This window comes from Pleuronectes platessa, chromosome 15 (genome assembly GCF_947347685.1).
Source record: "Pleuronectes platessa chromosome 15, fPlePla1.1, whole genome shotgun sequence".
NCBI classification, from domain to species: Eukaryota; Metazoa; Chordata; class Actinopteri; order Pleuronectiformes; family Pleuronectidae; genus Pleuronectes; species Pleuronectes platessa.
In genome coordinates, this window is record NC_070640.1 from 19,894,279 (window position 1) to 19,918,070 (window position 23,792).

Below are 23,792 nucleotides of genomic sequence, written 5' to 3' on the forward strand. Positions count from 1 at the left end.
GTGAGTGGAAACTCTTATTTTATTTTACATCCACATTTTTGGGGTGTCAGTATCAGCAACCACAAGAACCCTTTATATCAGTTGCCAGGGAATTCATTGCTTACACCGAAAGATGCACATTAATCTTCTTTCTAAAAATGTAATTTCATATGAAATGTGACAATGCACAGAATAATTATTCTTTATGTGCAGAGGTTGTAGTGGCTTGCATCTCTAAAGTCAATTCATCCCTCTGTGTGTAGTGGAGGCCTTTCTGGAACATTCTGCAGCAGGTTGTTGAGCTGCTGTGAAAGATGCCTGGAGCAAGAGAGGGTGAAATCACAGAGCAGTTGTGTTTTCACTGCGGTAGCTTTTAATACCTCAGCACCCAGAATACAACTTGCTGTAAACTGCCGGGTGCTGTGGAGGTTACAGAGGAAAAGAGATGCTCTTACTTTCTGTTCAGTCTGAAGACAGCACAAAGGAATCAGAATAATCATTTCTACAGTTTAATCCATGGACGCCAAACATGTTGATCTCATTATATGATGGCATTAACAATAAATTCCTTCATTGGCCCAAAAATGCCAAAACCCAAAGCTGGTAATTTTGTAACTTAGGCTCTGGTGCTGGAAAGTCAAAAGTCAACAAATATATATGTATTTAAATATCAAACCAGCAGCTGTGAAGTGAAGTTGTGAAAACAAGACACAACATATTCACTCTATTCACCCGTACAATGTAATGTGTAGATCCATGAATAGATAGTTGGCAGTAAATAGACACTGACACACCTAAGTAGTCATATCTTCAAGAAGGTTGGAATGTCCAGTTTTTACTTGAGTTGTGTTGTGGAATTAACTGTATAAACATTGTCGATGTAGTCTGTGTTGCTGTGAAAGTGTATTTATTTCTACAGTGAGATGTTTCTGTTGTTTAGTTAATGTCATTGATATAATGAGGTGAACAGAACATTTGAACTCTTAGGATCGATTGTAGGTAGGGACAATATTTAAAATGGGTGTACCTAATAAAGTGCCAGCCCAGTGTACTTTAGAGTGGGATGGGTCTGTTCAGGGAATTCTGCCAATTTAGCACAAAACTTACCCTCGAGTTAATGCTGACAAAGAGCTTCCTCTTATCTATTAACCCGATTGATAAGAAGATGATGATTTGCTTTCAAGCTCCTGATTGCCACGTTAAAGTAAGACATGATGTCAGCACTACCTCGATTACGATGAATGAACAGTTATTTTATGCCCCAACCCGCCCCCCCCCCTCCCCGGATGGTGATCTGAACACTGACTATCACATTTATTTAGTTGTTAATCGATGGTGTCGGAGCATGAATCCGGATCGTTCCGGGCACTTTAACCCAGATGTCCTGGCTTGTGTGCGTCACTTTACGTCTTGTATTGTGTGCGGCAGGTGAACTGCGTGCATGCAAAATGTTACACCTTTTTTTTCATTGTGTGTTAATATGTATCTCATCAACTCTAGAGGGATTGAAACAAACACAAAGTGAATTTTGAGTACTGTATGGTTCCTAATTACTTCAGATTAATGTCTGTGTTTATTGTGTAAAGTGAGCGCAGGTCAGTGGAGGTGTGAGGAGGGAGGACATGTGGCTGGATGGTGCAGCACAGTACAAGGATACTGGGCATGTGCTATGTGTCTGCCCTGATCCTTAAAATGAACCAATAGTGGAAACCCGACAGTTTGTGAATGCAAGCAAAGAGAAAAGCTTTTCACCCAACTTACCGACATGAGCAGGATGAAGTTGGTGAGAGGTAATAAATGTCTGTTTCATACATTTACTTTCGGTTAATTGCAGAGCCCTAGTCAGCACTTTGGCGAAGACTCTTTTGTACCATCACTCAAGTGGATTCAGACCCTGTTGGTACCTGGCATTATCACTAATCCTGGTGGACTGATTAGACGTTTAAATACCTGTGTACAAAGTTGTCTAGCAGTTTGTAAATCAATGTGTCTCGGGGGACATTGTGGGACTGCCTACTCAACTGACCTCTCTGCTGAAGTCAAGTTGGACACATTGCATGAAGCTGGCTTTGTCAATGATGGCTGGACTTATCAAAAAAAAGCCCATAGAGATATAGAGACATGCTTGGTTTGCCTGGAACATGCCCCAGTCTGTACTGTTCCTGGTTTTATTTTTCATTGCCAACTTTGGTTCCTATGATGGCTCTGCAAACAGAAATAATGTACATGGTTATTTGTGTTTAGCATGTGAGGTGAGATCTGATGACGAATGGTTTATGAGAACACATGTGGAGACACTCAAAACACATGTCTGTATCCCGCTCCTTCTTACCGTCACAGGTTAAACTCTTTGGAGGAAACGTGAAAAGACCACTATGCCAAATTCATCCAAAATGGAAAAGAGTATATTGTAAAGAGAAGAAAGAAGGAAGGGTTATTTAGAATTCTGTTTATACATGACGGTAATTGGGATTCGGTGCAATGGAGTGCACAGTTTGTTTACTCTGAGCTCTTTGTGCTCTCTTATTTGTGTTGTGTCTTTTTGATTCTCAGGCCTTGCACATTATCCAAGGATGTGTAAACAATAACCTTATTGAAAGCAGCTTCACAACACTACGTCTACCTCTTTAGAAATCTTCCCCAGAACGCCGGAGGGAAGTACTTAAACGGTGTTCTTAATGCACTTAGCCGACTATACCCTACCTCCAGCCTTTTCACTTCACGTCACAGGTCTATTTGCTTCTGTTTACTTGCAAGTAATAAAAAGCGAGCCCTTAAGAGGCGGCGGAGAATCCCACTTCAGCTTGCTGCAAGAGTCATTGAGGTTAGCAGAGCTTTCTTTCCCTGTTGGCCTTGGCTGCTCTTTGAGAGAAAGGCACTTTTGGAACAATGCAGTAAAACACCCACGTAGTGCTGTGACTACTGCTTAGCTGTCCTCAAGGAAGGACAGAGTATATGTGTGTGTCTAGGGCTATATGTCTTTTTAAAGTGGGCTGTCTGAATGTGGAAGAAATGTCCATCACTAGATTTAACAGTAGGCAAAAATTACTAATTCTACAGATATTTTGTTTTGTACCCAAATTGTTTCAGTGAAGAGTTTTTATAACAAAGACAGTGGGGTCTGTTTATGGGAGAGACCACTTTTCAATTCAAGTGAATGTTAAAGTGAGTTAGTTCAAAGTGATGAACTGATGTCTACGTTCCCCAGGGGATCAATACTTTGGTGGGAGTAGGTGCTTTTGGCAGTGCTCTGTGTGTCTATGTGAAGTTACGCAGGATTGAGAGTTATAGTTGAATTAAAACCTTATCCTAATTATGTACTTAAGGGCATTTAAACCATTACCATTGGTTGGAATGGTGAATGGCCTTACAGTGCTCACTCACTTGAGGTCATGATTAGTGACCTTTTAATTAGCCGCTACATCCCAGACTGAATGACTCTCTGCCTGCACAGATGACGTGGATTTCCTTTTTTATCTACTTTCCTTGATGTGATGTGTTTTGGATGATCAAAGAACAAGTTTTTTTTTCAGATCTTTCCTCCACCCTGTCTTCTTTGGCTGGAAGAAGCTGAGGGGAAATGATTACACGGAGCAGGAGCACTTTGTCAGGCCTGAATGTATTTTTCACAATGTGTTGCTCGGAACAAAGGGAGACTATTAAAGCCTCCGTAACACCCGCTAAAACTTTTGATTTCCCTCTCGGTTGAGCAGAAAGTGTCAGGAAGACGGGCGATTGAAAACTAATTGGCAGTGTGTCAATGGCGTATTTACATTTTGTTCTTATAAAGATGCAATTAATTACAAGAGATGAAGAAATCTGCAGAGAGTTGGGATGTGTTGCGTTGGTTGCCCTCCTCCCTGCAGAGTATCTCCTGCTCTGATGGAATGTAGACAGGCTTGCCAATTAGCCAGAGTCTATAAAGACCCAAAGCTCTGATGTTTCAGCAGGTAAAAAAGGCCCAAATTTAAATTAACAGGCAGGAGATGTAACAGACAGTAGCGTGTGGTTAGCATACTCTTGTGCTTCAAGCTACACTAGGAAGATGTAACAAAAGCTCTCTCTTTCAAGAGTTTTGTAACTCCAGGAAACTATTGCAAATTAGGTGCCAGGAAGCCATAAACTGCAAGTGCAGTGTGCAAGACGTTAAGGGCTCCTATTGCTTTTGGTTTCATTGCCAAATGAGCTCTGCTTCCATGTATGAGTAATAGGACTCAACCAGAAAAACTTTGTTGTAGTTAACCTTGCATGAAGTCCGCCTGGCATTCATCATCATCGTCATCATCAAGGGAGCAGTTACACCGACATCCCACAGTCTTCCCTGTCTAGACCATTTGACTATTTGTTTGATCTGAATTTGCGAAACACAGAAGACAATTAAACAGGAAAAGAAATGAGGCGATCGATCACAGTAGTTTGGTAAAATGTTCTTATTGATCGATGAGGAAGCTTAGAGATCTAGATGAGGCATGTGGCCTAGGGGGTAGAGTGGGCGTTCTCCCACATGAAGGTCGACGGTTCAATCCCCACTCTTCCCCATCTGCATGCCGAAGTGTCCTTGGCAAGATACTGAACCCGTAAGTGGCCCCTCATAAATGTTGATTGTACTAAAAAGCATCAGCTAAAATGACATGTAATGTTATGTCAAATTCCAAAAACCTTTTTTTTTCCAACATCTCTTTTGAAGACTTCAGATAAATGTGGTTGTATTTTTTTCTTTGGAATCCCCCGAGTAAACCGGTTTCTAGCCTCTGACCAAACCACACTTTGGGAGAGGAACGCAATGCCAGGGAGAGACCAATGTCACAATAAAGCCAGGGTTAGGCTTTCTATTTCCTTTTAATGCTGAAAAAAAGTGATTCTGTCAGAAATGCCCTGAGGCAATTTATTGAGTACTTTTCTTTCTCTTGCCTCTTTTCCCCCCAGCGACCGCAAACACAGCGACAGCACCCAGGAGTTGCCGTGGAGCTTCTTTAAAAGGAACATATGCTTTTGTACTGGAAGTACTTTAGTCATAGGGGTAAGGAAAAGGAGGAAGGGGGCAATGGAAGTTTAGCAATAACATCTCAAATGCCCCACATTTCCACTCTGACAGTAAGTACGGAAAAGTTTGAGAAGAAAGAGAAAGTTTGATGTAAGCACATAAAAAGGAATAATGCTAGATACCTCGGGAGCTTGCTCGCTTCGCGCTTTCCTCTGAAGACCAAAGAAGGCCTTTTAAAAAGCTTGTATAATTGATTCCACCCAGAGGTAACCCAAGGCAATCACCTACCTCACCAAACGCGAACACTAAAGCCTTGTGTAAAGAACGCCTGTTTTTGTGCCACGCTATTGCTTTCCAGTCCCTGCCATCTTTTTTATTTGAGCTTTCATCTGTGAGTGTGAATAACTGCGAGCAGAGGCAAAGCTGAACAAACATTGTCTGAATAAGTGATTGATGGATCAATTTGGGTCCCTCGGTTCCCAGCGCTGGTGGCAGTACATTCACATTGATTATGTTACCTGTGGTTGCTAGCCAAAACACAGTCCTTGAAATGTCTGTCTGTTGGAAAACATCCAGCGTGGCCCCAGCCAAACAGATGGCTCCCCATGCTGCAGTCATATCCATATTAATGGCATGATTACAATTCATTACAATCGAGAGATCTTGTCATTAACGTTGTGATTTAAAAAGCAATTATGGAGCTTGATTATCCTCTGCTGCTGCTATAAGGTGCATGTGTGTGTGTGTGTGTGTGTGTGTGTGTGTGTGTGTGTGTGTGTGTATGTGTGAGTGTGTGTGTGTGTTGCTTCCCGATGGACCTATAGAGACGGCAGATTGATTCCTCTGCTAAGGACTGTGTTTAGCCATCTGACTGACATCTAATGAGCTGGAATAGCTTCTGCATAACAATGGAGGGGAGCCCACTCCAAGGGTGACAGTGGTAAATATGAAGATGATGATAGGGGCATTAGTGTTGGTTTGAATAGATGTGCAGGTTTGAGTGTGCATTAGCTGGGCAGACTAAAGTTTCACTTTAGCAGGTTCTGTCCCTGGAGATAGATAGATCTCCAGAGGAAAACATTGAATGCATGACTTAAGCATTTTCCGGCAGTAGAAAAATCTTTACAACTGTATGATTTGTCACCGATATCGATGGTTCTTGGAGGATTACAGCTAAGGACCTTAATGAGGCCACCAGCCGATAAAAGTTCTCCCTTATCCCATCAAATATCTCAACATGGACAAGATGGATTGGCACAGACATGCACGTTTTTTTCTAAATGCTGAATCCTTTGACTTTGATGATCCCCTGACTTTTACTGTAGGATGTCAGGGAAGCCAGCGCAGCATTCGTTTAACTGTCATCTCCCATAGGAAAATATAAAATCACTTTTTTAAAGTTATTAGGAAATTATACTCAGACTGACTCATGCATAATCATAATAATAATAATAATAATAATAATAATGGCTTGCGTTTATATAGCGCCTTTCACAGGACAGACGGACGCTTAGACACAAGGACGTTTCCTGTCTTTGTGATTGCCTGCACCAGTCCTCATGGGTTCCACCTGTGTCCAATTGCCCCTGCCTGCCCTGTGTGTGTATATAAGTCTCTGTGCTTCCCTTTGTCCTGGTCGGTTCGTTATCTGAATTCCCTGTCTTAATGCCTGTCTTTATCCCTGTCGTTATGCCCTGTCTTTATGTCTGTCTTAATGCCTGCCGTAATCTCCTGTCCTGTCTTTATGCTTCATCTCCTGTGCTCGCGTCCCCTGCTTCTTCTGATGTTCTCGTAAGTCTTCCAGTGTTTTCCCCTGTGTGCCTTTTTTTTACTTCAGTTTTTGACTTTTTTATATTCTCCTTTGTTTTTTGTTTTTTTGTTGGCCATTGAAAGGACACCTTTTGTTTAAACTCTGCATCCTGGGTCCACTTGCCTAACCGAACCTGATAGTAACAAAAAGAAAAGAACACACATTGGACAGTGCAGCGCTGAGAGGGATACAGCCGGTTAACAACTTTATATACGGATGTCAAACACATAATTAACCAAGTATTTTTTCTTCAAAAATTCTTGTTTGTTATTAGTTAATTATGAACATCAAGCTCACTTATTTTTTCTCTCTAACATGCAATGTTGGAACACAGAAATTAGATGGTTGACATAACAAATATTATACCTGTTAGTGGTTTTTTTAGTAGTAAAAGTATATAACGCAATAACTTCATCTGTATGAAAAAGAGACACCTCAGAAAAACAAGGAACTCAGGCTGGTTCACTTCAGTCCTGGAAAATATACAAAACTTTAATCCTGGTGCCCGAGGCAGATCAGTGGAAAGTAAAATGAAAAAAACACAATACATCATCGCATGAGGTCTTAAAAGTTTGTAGGAGAGTTGCTATGATTTAAAGAAAGCAATGTTCATTTCAGTTCAGTCAGAGTCATAATTGTGGATCTGTGTGTTGTACAAGGTAATTGTACTGGATAAATAAGGGCTACAGGGAAAAAATCAGCACAAGCGGAGTTAAGTGAATATAAGACACTGTGTTGCTCTTTTAAAATACCTGCTTGTAAAGGGCAACAGTGTCTACACTGATGGAGAGAAACAGACAGGTGAAAAATTTGATCCCAGCTTCTATCTCTTCTCTGTTATTACCTTAGGTGTGAAATCCTTCCCTGCTCACGCTGGAGAACCAAGCGGGCGTGCTCAGCTGTGAAATTGCATCTTTTCCGCTCTCTGCCCCCTCCCACCAGCTCCCTTCCTTGTCCTCCAAGAAGATTGTAAAAATGCTATTTTCCTTGGCTTTAAAAGTGTGGTGCTTCCTGCTGTGACGTGAAACTGAATAATAAGGTGGCTTTCTTGCAGCTAATGATAAAAGTCTCAGAAAACCCTTGACATGGCGGCAGTACAATGGTTTGTCATGAGTTGAGACGGCTGGCTTCTCACATTGCAAGCAGACTGGGCTAATGTCCTCATGTTAGAATACTCAGAAGACTGGAATCCCACACAGGGCTGCAAAGCTCCATCTGGGAACATTTGAACTGAGATGTAATGAAAGCACAGCAAAAAGTGTTATCTGTTAACATTACAAGGTATGTTGAGCACATTCATAAGTGCACAATGCAATGATGAGCTGCTGCTGCCAGGCAGCTTGGGGCCTGCTTGTCTAATCGTACACAGTTTCTCTGTGGCTTCTCCCATGTCTTGACAGTGATGCCCTTTTTCTCTATTTCTTTCCCTGTAAGAACAGATTGCTTTTCAACAACTCTCAGTGCTTAGAGCAGAGGAGTTTGCGTTGGGCTTTATGGCTCATAGTCTTGGCCAGAAAGATGTGACTATGCTGGGATAAGTTACCTAGGAGGTTCCTCCTCAGATATGAGAGACCTCATTTGTTTTGCCTCATTGAGAATAGAATAGGTCCAAATCACATCTACCTATTACAATCAGAAATCCCTGTCTGTATGTGGAACGGATATCTCGAGAACTGTTCCTCTTATCATTTAAAATTTGGTATGTATCAAACTGAATTACAGAGCTTGAAAAGTTGTGCACCTTGTGTCTGAAGATTGTGGCGATTCGCTCAACAGACCTGAAATAGCCGACATGCAATGGATGAGAACACAAACCCTGACCAGTAATGAAGACAATTCTATCTCATTTTATGAAAAAACATTGACTGAAGTAGGCTGCGGAACGCATCAGAGAAGCAGCCATTCTGAAAATTGTAATAAAAAAAACAAACATTTAATCTACCTACTAATTCCTCAAATGTCTGTGTCTGTGGAAAGCATCTCTTGAGAATTGTTCATTATATCACACTTTATCATTAATTTCTTTATTATAGACTTTTGTTGATTCAATGTTGTCAGTGCCAACCTCAGGGACAACTAACAGGACAGCTACTTCACAGTAAGTCAGAATCAGAATCAGAAATACTTTATTGATCCTTGTCCTTGTTACAATAACTCCATGAAAGAGTAGAAATATCAGCTTATAAAGATGGTGCATTTTGGTGGTGTCAGTCTTGCACTGAATGAGCTCCTGAGTTTGACCAGCACGTCATCGAGAGGGTGGGAGACATTGTCCAGGATGGCATGTAACTTAGAGAGCATCCTCCTGTCCTACACCGCTGTCAGAGAGTCCAGCTCCACCCCCACAGCGTCACTGGCCTTCTGGATCAGTTTGTTGAGTCTGTTGAAGTCTGCAACCCTCAGTCTGCTGTCCCAGCACACAACAGCAAACAGGAGAGCAATGGCCACCCCAGTCTCATTAAAACTCCTCAGCATAGTCGGATGTTGAAGGACCTCAGTCTCCTCAGGAAATAGAGACGGCTCTAGCCCTTCTTGTAGAGGGCATCAGTGTTCTTAGCCCAGTCCAGCTTACAGTCTATAAACACTCCCAGGTATTTATGCTCCTCCACAATATCGTCGCTGACCCCCTGGATGGAAACAGGGATCATCGGTGTCCTGACCCTCCTCAGATCCACAACCAGCTCCTTTGGCTTTGTCGTGTTGAGCTGCAGGAAGTTCTGCTCGCACCATGTGACAAAGTTACCCACCGCAAGTTGAATGTGAATTTGGAGAAGAAAAGTCTATGGTTTGCAATATCATTAATGTAATACAGCTTACATATAGAAATATATAGAGTTAATAAACATTGTGTCTGAAATCTCAATGAGATAAAAGTAGCGCTGGAATAGATCGTATCTGCACCATATCATCTGAATCCTTTCTATATTTGAAAGATATCTGAATCTCGTCATTGATGACTACTTAAAACAATTACTGCTGGCGAAGAGCTGATGTTTTCGTGGCTGTTTGTTGGTCTGTCTTTTAACCAATATGCTTGGGGAGGAAGGTTGTTGGCCTTGGCGGAGGTATGCACTCTCTGAACACCAGTCTAGTTACAGAACATAATTTTTTACTACTTGGAATCATTTTCAAAGTCTGATCTCAGCCCAGGACCTTTGGCATGTATGACTTCCCTCCCTCTGCTGAACAAATATATGCATATTGTTTGCTTTGTTTACGTTGCCTAGGGAAAATGTTAGGCTTTGAGGTGATAATTTATATATTATAGAATCGGAAAAAAAAATCTGATTGGGTACAGGCCGCACATAATTTATTATCCAAGGAAAGAGAAAAGAGCTGCTTTGATTACTTATAATAATAATTGGAAACTGGGAAATTGCAGCACATTTTAAATACATCTCTGCTGGAACGACCCATGGAATAAATTCTCTTTTTTTTGATAGTCTAGAGCAGGGGTTCTCAAACTTTTGCAAGCTGGGCTCCCCCAAAGCTGGTTAGGGGTAGTTGGGGCCCTCCCCCCCACCCGCCGCCGCCGCCGCCGCCGCCCTCAAAGTCACCACCATATATAGATAGATAGATAGATAGCATATTGTTATTGATAGGCCTGACATGTCAAGGTTAGGCTTATTATTTCTATTTTACTATTTATTATTATTATTGTCATTATTATTATTGTTATGATTATGATCAGTAGTAGTAGGCCTATTAGTAGGCTATTAATATTAGCAGCTATGTGAGCCTGCATGCTTTCTTATTATAATAATCATCATTATTATCACCATCATAATATTATTATTATTATAATTAATGATAATTGACCAATTATTATATTATTATTATTATTATTATTATCACAAAAAATAAGTATTATTATTGCTATCATTAGGATACTGTAATTATTATGGGCCTCTTGTGATCTTTACAAAAAATCTTGCAGGTCTGTCAATGTGAGACATGAGCCTGCTTTGCCTTGCAAAAGTCCTCAAATCTTGGGGCAATGTTTGACAAACATATCCTCAGGTCATCCTCGATCTGTGGGCGGTTGCGATATTTAGTTTTGAGCGCAGTCAGTCTTGAAAAGCCTGCCTCGCACAAATAAGTCGACGCGAAAAGGAGGATCATTTTTAAGGCTATGTCGTAAAGCTGAGGCGCTACCCAGAATGAAGAAAGAGGGGAGGTGGTAAACAGATGCTTTAGTCTACTGTCACTCTTCAGCTCAATAAGCTGCTCTTGCATGTCTATTGACAGCTCGTCTGCTGAGCAGAGAAATGGATCCCGAACCCAGGCGAATGAAATCAGTGCCACGTGCATCGGCAATGAAGTCTGCAAGGCTGGACAACATGTCGCAGTTTCCTGAACTGATGCAACCATGCCAGAGAGCAATTTTTTGCGTGATGACATTCCCTCTATCAGCGATGAGCAGAACGTTAGATTCGCAGCCTTGCAAAGACCGGTTAAGGCCATTCAGCCGGTCAAAAATATCCACCAAATAGGAGAGAGAGGCAAGCCACATGGCATCATCCAGGTGCTTCTCCAGATCTGTTTGACTTTCACTCAAAAACAACTTTACCTCCTCTCGCAGCTCATACAGCCGTTGTAACACCCGCCCCCTGGAGAGCCAGAGAACTTCAGTGTGCAGCAACAGATGTTCGTGCCCTGACCCCATCTCCTGGCAGAGGATCCCAAACAAACGGGAGTTAAGTGGACGAGCTTTAATATGGTTAATTATTTTCACGGCCTGGTGAAGCACAGACTCAAAGAGCGGTGGCCTCTTCTTGGCATCAAGTGCTTCGCGATAGACCATGCAGTGTGTCCATTGCACAAGTGGAGCAACTTGCTGGACGGGAGCTACGAGGCCACGCTCACGCCCTGTCATCAGTGACGGCGAAACCAAACTCTTGTCATATTTGCGAAGCTTTGGCTTCTTCGCAACTGGCGCATTTTTTTCCTCTTTTGATTGGTGGATCAGGAACGAAACAGTATCTGATTTGTTCGTGTCAATCCAGCCCCTTGCATTTCGACACTGATGGAGCTTTCACAAACCAGTGACAGGTCGGCTGTGTTTTTTTTTGTTTTTTTCTCTCTCCGTCTGTGTTGAGGGATATAATCTCGCGATGTTTCAGAGGTGGACAGTCAGCTGTGCAGTAGCAGTAAACGAGATTATGTGATGACTCTATTACCAACAACACTGTTCACTACTGAAGGTAAATAATAAACAATATGTGTTTGCTTACTATTTCAAAACATTTTGCTGATATCAGCAGTCCTGTAATAAATCCATCTTTTACGATTTAATTATTGAAATTAAACAAAAACAGAGCGAGAACTCCACACAAAAATCTAATACAAATTAAAACAACCTCTGAAACAACACAGGAAACCCAGACTTTTAAACGTGGTCTTTTAAACATTAGATCACTGTCAAAAAAGGCTCTTTTAGTTAATGAAATAGTCTCGGATTACAACATAGATTTATTGTCCCTCACTGAGACGTGGCTGCATCCTGATGAATATGTCAGTCTAAATGAATCTACTCCCCCCAGTCATATCAATTCACAGGTTCCTAGAGAAATTGGGCAAGGAGGTGGAGTTGCTGCCATTTTTAACTCCAGTCTATCAATTAATCCTAAACCTAAACTCAGCTACAAATCATTTGAATGTCTGGTTCTTAGTCTTCCACGCCAATCCAGGAACCACCAACAGCCAATCATATTTGCTGTAGTTTACCGTTCTCCGGCGGCTTATTCTGAATTTTTAAAGGAATTCCCTGAGTTTTTATCAAACTTAGTCCTAAAGACCGATAAAATTATTATTGTTGGTGACTTTAATATTCATGTTGACAATAATAAAGATTGCCTTAGCGTAGCATTTATTTCAATACTAGACTCTATTGGTTTCAGTCAGTGTGTGCACAAACCTACTCATTGTTGTAACCACACACTTGACTTGGTATTATCGTACGGTGTCGGAATTGAAAATTTAACAGTACTTCTGCGCAATCCAGTTCTATCAGACCATAATTTAATAACCTTTGAGTTTTCAATAACTGAATATATGCCACTAATAAAAAATTCATTTTCTAGATGTCTACCTGATAGTGCTGTAGCTACATTTAAGGAAATAATTCCAATTACATTTAAACCCGTATTAGCAGTAGATATAAACAACAAATTCTTTAAAAACCTGAGCTCCATTGAGATCGACCACCTCGTTGTTAGCTCTGCAGACTCATTAAGATTAACATTAGACTCATTAGCGCCTCTAAAAAAGAAAAATGTCAAACATAGTAAATTAGCTCCGTGTTATAATTCCCAGACAAATGAGTTAAAACAATTATCAAGAAAACTAGAAAGGAAGTGGCGCTCCAGCAACCATGTTGAAAATCTAATAGACTGGAAGAATAGTGTTAAAGAATATAAAAAGGCTCTCCACAAAGCAAGAGCCGCCTACTATTCAAAACTAATAGAAGAGAATAGAAACAACCCCAGGTTTCTCTTCAGCATTGTAGCCAGGCTGACAGAGAGTCACACCTCCACCAAACCCAGTATTCCTCGATCCCTAAATAGCAATATCTTTATGACCTTTTTTAATGATAAAATTCAAACTATTAGAAATAAAATCAACCATCTCCTGCCCTCAATTGGCACTAATACCCTCCCAACAACAGAGATCTCAGAAACGGCTGAGAATCCTACCCATTACTTAGACAGCTTCGCTCTGATCACCCGTGATCAGTTTACCAAAATAATCTCAGGTTCTAAACCAACAACCTGTATCTTAGATCCCATTCCTACAAAATTACTTAAAGAAATTCTGCCCCTAACTGATAGTGCGTTACTTAACATTATCAATCTGTCATTATCATCAGGTTATGTACCACAGTCTTTTAAAATAGCTGTCATCAAACCCCTACTCAAAAAACCCACCCTAGACCCAGAGGTTTTAGCCAATTACAGGCCAATATCTAATCTCCCCTTCATGTCTAAAATCTTAGAAAAAGTTGTAGCCAATCAGCTGTGTGAGTTTCTCCAGGAAAATAATATATGTGAAGACTTTCAGTCGGGGTTTAGAGCCAATCATAGTACAGAGACAGCCTTGGCAAAAGTCACTAATGACCTTTTAATAGCCTCAGATCAGGGACTTGTGTCTGTCCTCGTTCTGTTAGATCTCAGTGCAGCATTCGACACAATTGACCATCAAATTTTATTACAAAGACTCAAACAGTTAATTAACATTAATGGAACCGCCCTTAACTGGTTTAAATCGTATTTTTCTGATCGCTCCCAATTCGTGCAAATTAATGATGAGTCATCTGTGCGCACCAAAGTTAACCATGGTGTTCCACAGGGCTCTGTGCTCGGCCCAATTTTATTCTCATTATATATGGTTCGACTAGGAAACATTATCAGGACACACTCTGTAAATTTCTACTGCTATGCGGATGACACCCAGTTATATTTGTCAATAAAACCTGAACAAAGTAATCAATTAACTAAACTTCGAACATGTCTCAAGGACATAAAAACCTGGATTTATGTCAATTTTCTCTTATTAAACTAAGATAAAACAGAGGTTATAATACTTGGCCCCAAACACCTTAGAGATACATTATCTAATGATATAGCTGCGCTAGACGACATTGCCCTTGCTTCCAATGAAACAGTCAGGAACTTGGGAGTGATCTTCGATCCTGATTTATCCTTTAATAGTCACTTAAAACAAATTTCTAGGACCTTTTTTTTTCCACTTGCGTAATATTTCAAAAATTAGACATGTCCTTTCACAAAAAGATGCAGAAAAACTAGTCCACGCCTTTGTACATGGAGACTGAAATATTGTAATTCATTATTATCAGGCTCCAGCAGTAAGTCGTTAAAGACTCTACAGCTTGTCCAAAATGCCACAGCACGTGTCCTGACGAGAACAAAGAGAAGAGAGCACATTTCTCCAATATTAGCATTGCTACACCGGCTTCCAGTTAAATCTAGAATAGAATTTAAAATTCTTCTCCTCACCTTCAAGGCCCTTAATAATATAGCGCCTTTTTACCTTAAAGAGCTGTTAGTACCTTATAAACCCACTAGAGCACTCCGCTCCCAGAATTCAAGCCCACTTGTCGTCCCTAAAGTCTCTAAAAGTAGAGTAGGAGCCAGAGCTTTTAGCCATCAAGCCCCTCGGCTGTGGGATCATCTACCACTTTCAGTTCGGGAGGCAGACACCATCTTTTCGTTTAAGAGTAGGCTCAAAACCTTCCTTTTTGATAAAGCTTATAGTTAGAGCTAATTAGTGCACCAGAACGTTACTTGTTCTATTTTATGACACATGACACACGGAGCTTCTCTTTCCAGCTTCTCCTTCCTCTTCTCCATCCCTATCCCCCTTCCCCGGAATCCCTTTGCTTTATCACCCGCAGATCCAGGGCCTCTGTGGATCGCGCACCGGGGGTCGCAGTGCTGGATCCAGTGTGGCGGATTCTGAGTCATGTGGGCTGATCGTGGTGCTGGTGGCGGACCCTGTGTCGCGTTGGCATTTGGCATTTGGACGGTGACTGAGGACTGGAGTGGCGTCTGGTCTGGATGGTGGATCGTGGTCTGGATGGTTGCTGACCATGGACTGTGATTGCAGCGGGACTGCTTGGCATGTCATGTTGGGGTTGTCCTTCGGGATGTCTACCCTCATCAAATGCTGCTAGAGACTTTAATCTTTAATCTTGAAGACTTTAATCTTGATGATGTTTTACTACACGTGGCATCTATTGCACTTCTGTCCGTCCTGGGAGAGGGATCCCTCACATGTGGCTCTCTCTGAGGTTTCTACGTATTTTTACCCTGTTAAAGGGTTTTTAGTAGTTTTTCCTTACTCTTGCTGAGGGTTAAGGACAGAGGATGTCACACCCTGTTAAAGCCCTATGAGATGAATTGTAATTTGTGAATATTGGCTATACAAATAAAATTTGATTGATTGATTGATCTTCATGAAATTGGTATAATGCTCAGTTTATGTTGAGACGGTGTGAGAGAGGTGATGATCCAACTTTACGATCATGTCGGAGGGTGCAGTGTGTGGTGCTGCCACAGAGCCACATATACTTGAATGAAGGGTTTCTTAAGTATATGTATTGTACATTACAGTTACAAATCTTAGCAATATGGCAAAATAATCAAATGATTCACATTATTCTGTGGTGTTTGGAAAGAGAATGTTTCACCATCACCTAAGAAACACTATTTTGACACGTTGTTGGTTAATTTATGGGAAATTCAGTATCACGTCCCGACACGCTACAGCAAGACCCAGCAGACATTAAACATAATTAATAACCTTAACCACGATAACAACCGAAGATATCTAACAAACATGAAACAATGATATGCCCTCCTATTCAGTGCTGCTAAAGAAGCAAGTACAAGGTTTTTGACTTGTTACATCTTATCGCCTTGAACCTGTGACCTGATGATATTACACTACAGCATCAGTTGAGTGGGTGAGAGGTGCCTGTGCTCCTGATGCCAGTGATGGCCTCACAGTTTAAATAATAGAAGTTGGGAGTGAGAAGACTGGTGCATTTTAAAGAAAACAGATAGAACAACGAAGCAGGGGTTGGACGATACTTTCTGTACTGTCTGTGTCTCATGAGATATAGAGCGGGTCGTCCTCTGACCAGAAATGCGGCAGTTTAATCCCAGTCTACCACATTCTGCTTGCTTAAATTTCTCTGCGAAAGATACTCAACCACAAATTGCCCCTGATAGCTGTGCGGACGTGATGTGTAATAGAGAAAGTGTGAATGGCAAAAAACTGTACTGTAAGTAGAGCTGGACCGTAAGCCAGTTTTGATATGATTTCGTGCTGATTTTGTGCTTTGTGATTTCCCTTCAGCAGGTAGCACTATTTTACATTACAGCCTTCAGTCGTATGCGTCTGGGCTGTAGCTGTTTCCTTTGGACAGCAGCAGTGGCAGCTTTAATAAAACAAGAGAAGAGGCAGATGAATCAGAAACAAGATCTTGTGAGCACGCTATCATTCAGTTTAATCTACAACATTTCTGCACCCTTTGTGGTCAACATCTTTGGGACTGAACATGCTGCTGCCGACCTGCTCCTCATGCAAGAGGTCTACAACATCTAATTAAGGTGACAAGATTTCATTGTATCTGTTAGTCATATTTCACACATACCTTCTGATTGGTTGGACCTGGCTGATGAGGTCCAGAAGTTGGCAGTTTCTGGTGTCTGGCAGCAACATGCTAAAAACAGCAGCAATGATGCTGAATGTGCCGAAAATCAAGTATGGCAGGATCTTGCTGAAAACTCCTGCAATCAGAACAACAGGCGCTCTTTGTCAATGATCTGTTTATTTCAATGGGTTGCATCCATAGCCCTTTGTTACTGCTGACATTTTAAACGGTAAATAATAATGTAATAAATGGTCTGCATTTATTACATTATTATTTATCTATATTTTGGGTATTGACAGTTTAATTGGACTTTCCTCTGAATGTGTAACAAGTATTAGGTATACAGTATGTTCACTCATGTGTATCCCAACCTCTCTCTCTCAAAGTACTTTGGTTTGAACTCAGAAACACTTACCTAAGTAAATCACATATGGAGAAAGGATGGTGCCTAATCGTGCACCCGTGGAGTTGACCCCTACTCCCATGGTCCTGACGACAGTGGGGAACAGCTCAGGGAAGAACAAGAACATAAAGCTATAAGCAGCAGACACGCCTATCCGCCCCAGCAAGCCCAACACCTGAAACATGAGATGCATGTCTGAGGATAAAATAAGAAAGAAAACATTAAGAAAAGAGTCCAGATTGAATCAGTGTTGAACTTAGTGTGCATACAGAACAGACCATCAGGAACCAGCATGATGATCAGAAGCATGATGCCACAAAACATCATTGAGGAGAAGAGGACAATGGGTCTCGGAGCCCGGTTCACCAGCAGCCAAGTGGCTATGTACATCACAATGTCGATGGCTGCATAGATGAAGCAGTTGAGGTAGATGTTTCCATTCAAGTTACTAGTATTGAGAGCGAGGCCATGAAAGACCATGGCCACAGACATCCTGCAGAAATACATAATCAGAATGGAATTTGTATGCAGTGTTTTGTAACAACAACTTCATCAACAATAATAATAATAATAATTTCTTATATAACACTTAGAAAAAAACTCAAAAGATAGTTGCCTCACCCAAAATCCAGTGTTCTCATACTGTTATCATTCATGCAAGTTCTTTTCAGAAGCTACAAGTTAAATAATATGACCTTGGAATTTTAAATTATTTTCACATCTATAAAAACTGATTACCACAGCAGTACAACAGTGCAAATACCAATATCTTCGTTATTTCAAAAAATTGAATAACAAGCGCTGTGTCTTATGTAAATAATGATGCAAACACTGTCCAATGGCATTGGTCACAATAATTTTTAAAACGTGTGTATCATACACGTGTAGTACAGAGATTTGAAATAAAGAAAAGCTTTAAATTACCATATGAAAAGACCTAGAATTGTAATATTCCTCATGTTACGGGTGCGTATCAGGTCCATAAATGTGAATGTCTGCTGGGCTTCGTCTTCAGGCTGCTGACAGACGTACAGTACATAAAAGGAAACAGAACAATCATGTAGCACACAGTGTAATGTCTACTTGAGTATAGAAAAAGTACAGCCTGTTTACAGGTTCAGATTGAACTTTAAACTAAAAATACAATGACTTTCACATTTTGGGAGGGAAATCAGCACCATTCGCTCTGAGCACTCTCCAGCCTTGAATAAGACCTCAGGGACAGCGACTCTGTTCCTTTTTGCAGCATTGCGTATGACGAGCTCAGCTTCATCCACCCGACCTTTCTGCAAAAGCCAACGTGGAGACTCAGGAATCAGCCTGAAAGGAGAGACAACAGGAGATCATTGAACATGCAATATAATTTGGGACTTTTATATATGATTTTTTCATACAGTATGGAATCAGACCATGTGAATGTGAATATACAGCATTCACACTGACAAAGACTGAAACAGTATGTGGAAAAAGCGACAGGAAGACGCAGGAATGGGAGGCAGCTTTACTCCTCACTCCAAATAGTATATTTGCTACAGCTTATTGGCAAGCTCAGCTGGCCAAAGAGATTTGTTTCGCAGTGAACTCTCTTTTTAGTGAAAACTGATGCAGGTTAACTAGTAGGGGAGAGCGGGGTAATGTGAGACATCGGGTAATGTGAGACACCCCCTGTATCTAGGCAATGGAACACATTTGTGGCCATTACCATTATGTTTTCAAGCCCCTCCCATTCCCTCCTTGCCGTGAAAAAGAGGTGGTGCTGAGGCTGTGGAAAGGATGTTTTTTCACAAAAATGTGTTTATTGCATGTAAAAGTTTTGAACTTAATAAACTGTTGTGTCAAAACAAATTGAATCAGGTAGAAAAACTTATATCTTATATCATGGTGAACTTCCAACATCTAAAACCATGTGATTGATGCTAGCTGAAGATTAGCCTGAATTGCTAAGAGATGTTGTTTTTTCTAAAATGGTGGCTGTGGGGTAAATTGGGAGAAAAGCACAAGTTAAGTTTAGTCTTAAACATATTGTAGTGTAATATTAAGCTAAGGTGTGCAAGAGATCACATGAATCATAATAATCATAAATGTGCTTAATTGACCAATCCCCATGATTCTGTTACTAGTCCGATATTAGTTTTGGAATGTTTGGTTGTCAATCTAGTTGTCAGGATTTTAACTATTACAACATGTGTTGTTATGGTAGTTTTAAAGTGGAAAAAGTAAGTGGATCACTTTACCCCCTTGATTTCTCTGGTCTGTCTCACTTTACCCATAAGATGGGGTAAAGTTAGACACAAGACCAATTTAAAAAAAACCATCATATTTTAACTGCCCTTTGTCCTGAAGACATTCTGATAATTTCCATTGATAGGAAACATCCTGAATTAATGGGAAATGTGTAAATTTTACTGATATATTATTTTAGCTCGCCTAGAGGGGAGCAAATGTAAAAAAAAGTCTCACATTACCCCGCTCTCCCCTACACATTTCACCCAAAGTCTGCCCTGAAGTTAATTCACTGTACTGACAATAATTTCATCTCCTTTGAATTCCATCAGCTAGTGTTTTTTTCTGAACAGTGGTAAAGTTGGAGGAATTCTTGGTTCTGAAGGATGTGAAAAAAAACGTACAGAATCTAAAGCACACTCCCGAAATCAGAAAAAAAATCAGAAGTCATCTCTTTTAGTGTTGTTGTGTTTTTGATGTTGTTCTGTATCTCTTTGTAGTCACTTGAGTTCCTACTGCAACCCTGTGGTGTCTGTCTGTGATTTTGCTTCTCTTCATTATCTTGGAGGATCCACTCAGAGCTCTTTCCATGGGTTAATACATTCATTCGCCAACATTCCCTGAGACTTACCACCATGTCGGAACAAGCAGGAGGCCGGGAATGGCGGAAGCAACCAGCAACATCCTCCAGCCTCGTATGAAGTAGGCAAAGAGCGGCAACAAAGCATAACCAAGGCCATAACCCAGACTGTGGCCCAGAAAAGTGTAGCTCACCCTGGCAGAGTCACTCAGCATCTCGGCCCCTGACAAAGAGTAGGATCAAGAGCATGGCATTGATGAGAGAAAACAAGCCACAAAAAAACATCTTACTTCATCCTATTGGTTGGTATTTTAATGGGACCATGGAAAATAGTTAAAGCTGTCTGTAGCCAGTGGTGTTTGTATGTGAAGCATTTGTATGTCAATGACTTTCTACTACTTGTCTAATGGCAGAGCAAAAACAAACCACTGCCACACTGCTCAAAGTTCAACTTTTGTCACAGGACGATTTTGAGACCAGTGGATGTGCATGTACCCAGTATGAGCGACGTGAGGTAATTGGATATCATGCCAACTCCTTTCAGACAGTTGAAGAAACAGAACATGACCCAGCTGACAGAGGTGGCCTGGATCAATGCAGTGACTGGGGTGAAGACCAAGGTGAAGAAAAACACAGGCTTTCTGCCAAACCTGTAACACAATGCACACAAACCACAGGGCAGCATGAATATACCTGGTGTAATGTCAGTAGGGTTGCAAAGGGATGGAAACTTTCCGGAAACTTTCCATGGGATATTGAGCTCAGGAATTTTGAAAAAAATAATAATACGCAAACTAAACGCTGAGCAATAAAAACATCATTCAAAACATTTTAAAGATGTATGGAATGCAACACACGCTGCACGTTGAATTTCAACCCTCCACTGTGCATTTCTCCATCACATGCACAGATAATTGCCAGCATCCTACACACTACAGCAGGGCTATTGAGGCCTGCTGTAGTGTGCAGGACTAGTCAGGTAAGTTTCGATTGATATTACTGGGGGAAATATATTAACATGCTGATTGAGGATTGTTCATCTGCTCATCTAGCCTATTTCTATTTGTTTATCCATCAATTGTAAAATATTTTTAAAGACAATTCCAATTGTTTGGGCAACTATTTATATCTCTAGCATTGCATTAGTGTTTTTTTACAAGCTTTTTTCTCGTCTTATTCTACAGAACAATGCCACGTGCACTATCTCATGTGTGGAGACATTTCACCCCAGCCAATGTAAAAGGAAAGGCTGTGTACATGTGCAAATACTGTGCAAAGACCATGTTAAGAATGACAGAAAGATCCAGGACCATATAATCAAGTGCCCAAAGTTTCCTCAGGGCTCAAATCCGCCTGTGACAAAACAAAATGTTTATGTCTGTATATGACGAGGTAAATACAGTTAGTATAAATTACCCACAAAATTTCAGGTTTATTCCCATTAATTCTCGTAATTTCCCGTTAATTCCCATTAATTCCCATGGAAAGTTTCCAGCTTTGAATATTCCCGGAATTTTGCAGCCCTAAATGTCAGTAAAGTGGAACTGGTGGTCAGTAATCACAAAGGAGCCAGAAAGTCTAATCATTCAGATTTAAGAAAAACCCTTTTCTGATTGTTTGATTGGTTGTTAATGTGTAACGTTGGCATACCCTGCTCCTATATGGTCCTATAATCTATTTACTAAAGGAGTAATCTCTGTCTGTGTGCATTTTGACTTTTTTTTAAACTCCTCCAATACGATTGACTTCAAACTTTGCCGGTGCATTGCTGAGCCCCTGCAAAAGTACAGTGTCAACTGTGTTCCAGAAAGAGCTTTTAACGTTGCTTTTATTAATGTTACTTGACTTGCAGAGAAATGTCAGAATGACACTACGAGGGCAGTGCAGCACCCACATTTACCACATGCACATGTCAGGGCCTTAATAAGCTCCTCTGCATTTTCTACGTGTGTCACCCAGCGATTGGAGCGGAGCAACAAAATCCAGCAATAAAAAAAAGACGACTGATCCCATACATACACAGACAAACTACAGGGCGTATCGCTCAGGACCCAAGGAAGTGTGGTGTTGATGTTTTTTAGTTATTAAAAGGACTCACCGGTCTGAGAGGTGGCCACTAATAAAGGATCCAAACAGGGCTCCAACAAAAAATAGGGATGTGGAAAAAGGGACCTTCCATGCATTGTCACACACCAGGTCCCACTTCAAATCAACAGAAGAGGAAAGGTTTAATTCAGGCTACAGAAAACAAATTTCATAGAAACCACAAAATAAATATTCATATATTTACATTAATATCCGAATCGAATCCAAAAACCAACAGAGTCAAAACTACCAAAAAATAAAAAACAAAAGAAAGGTTCAGCTGTAACCAAAAGTTTACAGAAAACCCAAGAAGAGATAAAGTGTTATTATTAAAATGATTATAATGCATCGATAAAGTTAATGCAAATTGTGCAACACAAGTCAACTTCATTATCCTTCTCAATTGCTCAGAGCTGATAACATTCATGAAATGTATAAACCAAAGGCTAAAAATCTAAATTTCCATCATGTGATTAATAATAAGACCCATTCTGCAAACACACACTCAGAGTTTTGAAGTTCTCCGGTATTTATTGTAAAGAAAATGCAGAGTGTTTGAAATTAGTTTGCTGAGGTCTTTTACGGAAAACTAGAGGGAGGTTGGTTTTGATGAATGAAGAATCCACAAGAGGAAAATAAAGAAAAGGCTGGATCCTGGTTGAAAACTGTCGGAGGGAGGATCCTAATCCCGAGGACCTAAGTACTTAAAGTGACTGAAGGCAGGATTGGTATTCTTCGTTATGTAGGACTAGTTTTAAACAAGGACATACATTAGTCTCACCAGAAAGCTCACAAAGGCATGGCATTTTAAAAGCAAATACCTTGTTAAAAGATAACAGTAGATTAACAAACTAATAATAATAATAATAACAACACTGATAGTGTTCACTGGGGGGCCCCTGTCTGTGCTGGACACTTGGAATCGTCCCAACCGCCCCTGAGAAGAGCCCTCCACTCAGAGGATATATACAGATACCTCAGACACTATGGTGGCAGTGTATCTCTCAGTGCTGTAGAACCAACCGTCCACACACTCCTCCGTGGAATTGGCCAGCTCCACTGGCACAGTCCAGTTGGCGCGCACTTTGTACCGCGAACAGCTGTCAGGTCCGATCCAGCTGCTGCGCTCGTGGAAGGGCGGCTCGACGTGCGCGCCGCTGATCGTGGAGTTGCTCCAAACTTTACAGTGGTGTTCGGGTGTATCCGAAACAAAAACCACGATCACGCTCATGTATCCGCAAGGAATCGCACTTAATCCGAGCAGAACAATTATAAGATTTTGGAAAGCCCCGTAGTCGCCCAGAAACGATGTGGCCTCGTCGAAGTCGCTCATTTCTGTATTTGGAAAGTGTGTCTGCAAAAAAAAGCCGCAGCAAACTGCTCAGGTAAATCCACCCACAGGAACATGAGGGGAATGGAATGCATATCAAAGATCACAAGCTCACCCAACCGGTTAGGGTCCTCCTTGCACCATGTCATAATGTAAATGCACACAGTGGATCTAATTAGTGATTGTTCACATTGTTGCCAAAATCGACTGTCAAAGCACGA

General features: G+C 40.9%; 1 protein-coding gene across 1 annotated transcript; it reads right to left on the reverse strand.

Moving 5' to 3' along the window:
* Positions 1 to 9,295: 9,295 nt before the first annotated feature.
* On the reverse strand, positions 9,296 to 23,574 carry LOC128456646 (organic cation/carnitine transporter 2-like). Its single transcript, XM_053440901.1, has 11 exons — positions 23,218 to 23,574; positions 22,255 to 22,358; positions 20,652 to 20,806; positions 20,208 to 20,379; positions 18,532 to 18,673; positions 18,278 to 18,369; positions 17,632 to 17,846; positions 17,366 to 17,548; positions 16,951 to 17,086; positions 11,344 to 11,383; positions 9,296 to 9,490 (listed from the first exon to the last, which is right to left on the reverse strand). Exons 1-11 carry the CDS (start codon positions 23,572 to 23,574, stop codon positions 9,296 to 9,298), a joined length of 1,791 nt encoding a protein of 596 aa, XP_053296876.1.
* Positions 23,575 to 23,792: the final 218 nt, after the last annotated feature.

Coding starts and splice junctions, on each gene's coding strand:
- LOC128456646 (XM_053440901.1), bottom strand. CDS start 23,574: ATGAGCGACTTCGACGAGGCCACATCGTTTCTGGGCGACTACGGGGCT. Junction 20,807..22,254: donor AGTGGCCACCTCTCAGACCG/GTGAGTCCTTTT, acceptor ATTGTGTTACAG/GTTTGGCAGAAAGCCTGTGT. Junction 20,380..20,651: donor CCTCACGTCGCTCATACTGG/GTACATGCACAT, acceptor ACTCTTTGTCAG/GGGCCGAGATGCTGAGTGAC.